The 5674-nt window shown below is 36.7% G+C and overlaps 1 protein-coding gene across 2 annotated transcripts; it reads right to left on the reverse strand.

Moving 5' to 3' along the window:
• Positions 1-301: 301 nt before the first annotated feature.
• Positions 302-5674, reverse strand: LOC113112900 (AP-5 complex subunit sigma-1-like). Of its 2 annotated transcripts, XM_026278819.1 has the most exons (4): positions 5337-5674; positions 4283-4574; positions 2739-2871; positions 302-2103 (listed from the first exon to the last, which is right to left on the reverse strand). In XM_026278819.1, exons 1-3 carry the CDS (start codon positions 5504-5506, stop codon positions 2743-2745), a joined length of 591 nt encoding a protein of 196 aa, XP_026134604.1. In that variant the 5' UTR covers positions 5507-5674; the 3' UTR covers positions 302-2103; positions 2739-2742. The 2 variants fall into 2 exon arrangements, with proteins under 2 accessions (XP_026134604.1, XP_026134603.1); XM_026278818.1 differs by lacking the exon at positions 302-2103 and having other exon boundaries at positions 2232-2871; positions 5337-5673.

Genomic DNA, 5674 nt, shown 5'->3' on the forward strand with positions numbered 1-5674 from the left:
CTTGTGAATTGTTGTGATGTTTTTATCTGCTGTTTCCACTCTCATTCTGACGGCACCCATTCACTGCAGAGGACCCATTGGTGAGAAAATGATGTTATGATAAATTTCTCAAAATCTTTTAAAATGAAAAAACAAACTAATCTTGGATAGATTTAGATTTTTAGGTAAAGTATTCCTCTGAATTTGTGATTATGCAAGTTTTATATTATTTAGTTATGTTCAGGATTATAGCCATAATGCAATGTTTAACATAATGAAGGTTCAATTTAAAAAAGTTGTTCTAGAGGGAAATGTACACCTGTTAAATGCCAGATATTTTATTATGAAGGGGTAAAAGAGAGTGACAGTAATAACACTACTATGCAGAGACTCAGCACAAACTGAAGCACAATTTAGATGATTACTTGAGGCTCTAATCAAGACCTGGGAGAAAAAAAATATTCCCCAATTTAGGAGGGAATCATCAGACAGCTCAATAACAGATTTCACAGCTGAAGTGGATCCAAATGTGTCAAGAAACGCTCTATGATTTCTGTAATAACTGCGTTTGTGTTTTGCAAGCATATATTTAAAACCAAGGCTTTCTGAACCTCTTGTGATGAATGATGAATCTGCTGGAATTAATGACACACTAAATATTATTTTGGTGTTTGAGGCAGTTGGAACAACCAAGGAGTATAAGGACAAATTGCCTCCAACTTGAATTTACAGTTTTGAAAAGAAAAGGGTAATGTGTTTGAGAGATGAATATAAAGAGTTATAAAGAGAATCTGTATTATACATTTCTTCATCTCCCGAGTGACTCAAATGTCTCTCAAAATAAATTAATCTGTATCTAAATGGATTGCGGGGGATTTATGAAATCATGAGTCAAACATCCCTCTCTTTTTTTTCAAAGGTAAATTCATGTTACAGTTCCCTTCCCTCGTCCAAGAGTATGCATTTCATTTCAATAATGCTTTAAAAAAAACTGTATATTAGGATTATTACTGTGTCTATTATTTATTACTGCTGTTCAGCTATTACTACTAGTCATTCATTTGTGAATCCATATCATTAATTTGTACCTTCTTTTTAAAATGAGAGAACAAATGAATACAGTTAAGGTTTCATTTGTGGTCACAATATCTCCTTGAATGAACATGCCCTATAAAAAACAAAAAACAAATCTTCCTTACCAAGTCAAAAAGACAACTTAATGGAAACCCTTGAATTCCTGATGTCAGAAAACCAAAACTCATTAACAAATGACTGCCCACATAATTCAATATTAAATTGATGTTCCTAGCATCAGAAAATGTACTTTATGCTGATAATGGCAGTGTGTAGCACCTACAGCTCTGCAAATGCTTCAAAAACAGCTTAACATAAGGAAAGTGTGTTGACGTTCATTTTTAATAAGGCCCCAAATCTTAACATATTGTGCAGCACATATTGCAACAGCACAATTACAACTCGTGTGAGTGCAGCACAAAGCTGTTTTCACATATGACTGCAGTGTTTACATGGATATCTTAGCAGCAAAAAAACTCAAACTGATTATGAATAACTACTGTTTATCATTTTAAATGGACTTAGAAATATTAATATACAGACACCTTCAAAGCTGAAAATGTGAAATTGTATAACATCCTCAGCAATGCTGTGAGAGGTTTGAGTTATCTGTGACCGCAGCAGACTACTTCAGTTCAAATGCTATTGTGAGGGCATGTAAATGTGCTACAGGTACTTTCAGTGCAAGTTGTCTCAACAGCACTTCACAGCTTTAGAGCGTTTGGCCATAATGGGGCTCTTGACATGCTTGATGCCAGAGGAATGCCAACCATCACACATCGGCTGACACAAGGAAGCCAGAAAAACTTCACACTCACCAGTCAACATACTGAACCGCAGTACTTGTGAGATATGACTGGCCTCACAATTACTAGAAGTGGACACCCTTACCCTCCTTTCATTCCCATCGCAGCATGATGAAAGAGGTAACTCGTCATTATTAAATCAGGGGAAAGAGAGGCTCAAAATGGATTTTCAGGAATTGTGTGATTGCTCCATTGGCCTAGATAAGAAGGCGTCATTGGGTCTTGTCAATCAGCCATCTCAGATCTGTTGGCAGACACACTGCTGTGAACTATTGCATTATTTTAGATGAAAGTGTCAGAGGATTATTCAAATTGCCATGCACTTAACAGAAGCAAAACATTTAGCAATTAATAAAATGCAACACTGCCCTCTAGAGGAGAGCCAGATATAGATTTACTGCAATGGTTTAATATTTGACCCAGACAGACGGTAATGATCATATAAATTCAGACTTTAATTAAGAAGAAACTCATTGAACGATGTTATCAATTGACCATCTATGGCCAGTTAATCAGGTACTCCGAAGTCATTCTGCCTGAGAGATTAAATGTGTAAAGAGCTTTACTAAAGAATCTCTCACCCTGCTTTTACAAGCTGTGCTGCTTTTTTCAGTGTGGTTTCTCTCTTTTTTCATCTAATCTGATGTCAAACTGCAATTAAAGTTTTAGAGCATGTGCCTTCTGGTTTCCTCAAAGGGAAAAACTAGTTCACAATACACTTTGTGGGTGAAATCTTCTATTTTCAGTGTGCATTACACCTTCAGAGGAGAAGCAGTTCCTCCAAATCTCCAAAATCAGAACATCTTGGATTTATCAGGCAGTTTATATATTACTCTCTAAATATGTGGCAAACATTCGTGATTATACCAACACGCACACGGTTTCATTTGCTCACGTAGCTCGCTATCTCTTTATCCAGAGCGAAAGCAAAGCGATGGTTGAGGAAGAGGAGCTGACCATGGGGAAGCAGTCTGTGCAACAATGCATCCACTCGATCACTTTTCAGCAGTACCTGAAAATAACAGCTATGTCAGCAAGAGAGAAAAAGGGTAGCATCAAATAATCAATAGCTTGGCAGTCGGCCTATTTACTTTGAATGCGTGTCCTTGTTCACAGTCTGACAACAACTCTAGCTCTAGTCATACAGTAATTGGAAAGAATTTTTTTTTTTTTCTGCCGAAAATACCCCTGAGCTCATTGGATTGCTTTTCTGTGAAGGTATTGATCACAATGTAATCAACAGTTTATCGTGTATCTCAAACAGAATGAGATGTTTATTATCATTTCAATTGTAGCCACTGCTAGTCTTATTAGTGGGAAGAAACTAGGCCAGCGCACACAAGAAAAACTCACACTCACACTACTTTATAAGATTGCAGGAGTGCAACACAAGTTCAGCTGTTCAATCATTTTCATACTCACGGCTGCGTGAATCGACACAAAGATACAATGAAAACACCTTGAACACATTCAAATAACAGTCACTCAAACAAACAATAATTATAACTTTTTTACACTAAAATGTAGTGTTTGTGGTCAGCAAGATTTTTTTTAAATAAATGATGTTATTTGGACTTTCTATTTATGAACAATCCCCAAAAAATGTATCATGGTTTCAACAAAAACAGTAATAGTAGTAAGAAATGTTTCCTTAGCAGCAAATTTGCTTATTTGAATGTTTTCTGAAGGATCATGTGACACTGAAGACTGAAGTAATGATGCTGAAAATTCAGCTTTGCATCACAGGAATAAATTGCACATTAAATATATATTTAAACAGAAAAAAAAAAGATATTTTTCATTTTAATATTTCACAGTATTACTGTTCTTAAGTTAGATCAAATATAGGCAGCCTCTGTGGGCATAAGACACTTCTTTTTAAAACATTTTTAAATGGATAGTGTACATGTTCCATTTATTGGATACATTTCAATTTTGGTGCTGTATTTTACACCCATATGCAAACACACAATAAACAGCTTAACATGCAAACATACATGAAACTCACACACACACATGTACATGCATGCACACAGACAAGATACTACAGGAAAAATTCTGGATGCTACATTATTATAGTATTTTAATACGTTTTATAAGAAAGAAACATGAGTTTAACATGAGATGAATATGTTTCCCATTAAGTAATTGGTAAAGAGACGTAATTAGCGGCAAACCAATAGAACATAATTCATTTTCAGTGATGCAACAGTGGCAGTTATAACACGCCTCTCCTCAACAAGCCCCACGATTTAAGTTCTCGCTCGTGGCTGGAGCACAAAACATGCTGGATTTGTTATTGTTAGTTTTACTAACATTTTCGATCATTTTAAGTTCATTTTGATTAGGTCTTGAACCCTACATATGAGCAATTGTAATTAACCACCCCTGATAAAACAATGATTAGTCCCAGAAAGCCTCACCTCAGCACCAGGTCCCAGCAGACGTAGCTCCTCCAGGCAGTGACGTGCAATGTTACGAAGCGTTCCCTCTGCGAGCAGGAGGTTCTCGTGTGGACTGCAGACCAGAGTGAATGCTAGAGACTGAACTCCCAGCCACAGAACAACACTCTGATCGGGAAACAGCTCTGCGCTTCCCAGGGAAAACACACCGCTGTCGGCTTCACCCAGAGCTGCAGCCTCCTCACCCAGCACTGCCTCCACACACACAGCTCCTGAGGCCTCCCTGCTCAGAGCCACAGCGCTCCTCACCTGCCTGACACAAGGAAAAAAAGGAGTATTGTTTCCCATGGGTACACGTACAAAAATATTCAGTAACCATAGATTCTGACACAACACCTAATGCAGTTATTGCTAATATAGATACTAGGTATTAGTTGGATAGTTCACCCATAAAATTATATTGTCATTTACTCACCCTAATGTTGTTTTCAAACTTATTACTTTTTTTTCTTCTTCTGTGGAACATAAAAGATGTTGAGACATGTTTTGTTTTGTGCATGCAATCCTACAAGTCAATAGTAACCAACATTCTTCAAAATATCTTATTTTTATTGACTGAAAATGCGAATGTGACAATTTAACCCGTCTTGATTTTAATTTATTTATTATCAGAATTGTTATTTATGTATTTTTGTACTTTATTTTATTTTATAATTTTTTTTTGTTTCATTTGTCTTTTTCCTTTTTTCTTATTTAACACACCAACTCAACGCCTCGCAATGAGGTTCATTTAAGTGCTGCTGCCTAGCGAGGATGGGATGGGGGTGGAAGAGTGGTTAGATAAGAAAGTTTACTTGTAAATTTATACTGATTCTGTAAATTGTTGATGTGAAATTAATAAAAAATATTGATTAAAAAAATCTTCTTTTATGTTCCACAGAAAGTCAAACAACAAGATGATGATGATAAAAAAAAATCAGTATAATCATAGTAGGACATTTGAAAGAATATTATTTAATGTAATAATTATAGTTGTAGTAGGCTTGGTGGGAAAGGTTTAAATTGTTCATCTCACCTCGCTACCACGTGAAGTTTCTCTTTCTGCATCAGTCGTCGCTGCTCGGGTGTGAAGTCACAACCATCCCCGGTCTCCGATCCGAACACTCGCGCGTACAGTATCCGAGACTCGCCTGCGGACAGAGCGCTCACCGGACACACCGTGTGAATCAAGAAACAAACCACCATGTTTGATTTGACATATCATAAACACCTGAAGAAAGCACGGACAATTATCAGATGTGTTGTAACACGGACGCGAGGTGTCTGCAATAAAATAAACTTTGTAAAATAGTTGTGTCAGAAAGTCACGCTGCCATTGTTGACTCGCTCTGCATGGACAGTTCCGTATTTGAT

This window comes from Carassius auratus, chromosome 13, assembly GCF_003368295.1.
Source record: "Carassius auratus strain Wakin chromosome 13, ASM336829v1, whole genome shotgun sequence".
NCBI lineage: Eukaryota > Metazoa > Chordata > Actinopteri > Cypriniformes > Cyprinidae > Carassius > Carassius auratus.

Coding starts and splice junctions, on each gene's coding strand:
- LOC113112900 (XM_026278819.1), bottom strand. CDS start 5,506: ATGGTGGTTTGTTTCTTGATTCACACGGTGTGTCCGGTGAGCGCTCTG. Junction 4,575..5,336: donor AAACTTCACGTGGTAGCGAG/GTGAGATGAACA, acceptor TCCTTGTGTCAG/GCAGGTGAGGAGCGCTGTGG. Junction 2,872..4,282: donor TGCTGGGACCTGGTGCTGAG/GTGAGGCTTTCT, acceptor TGTTATTTTCAG/GTACTGCTGAAAAGTGATCG.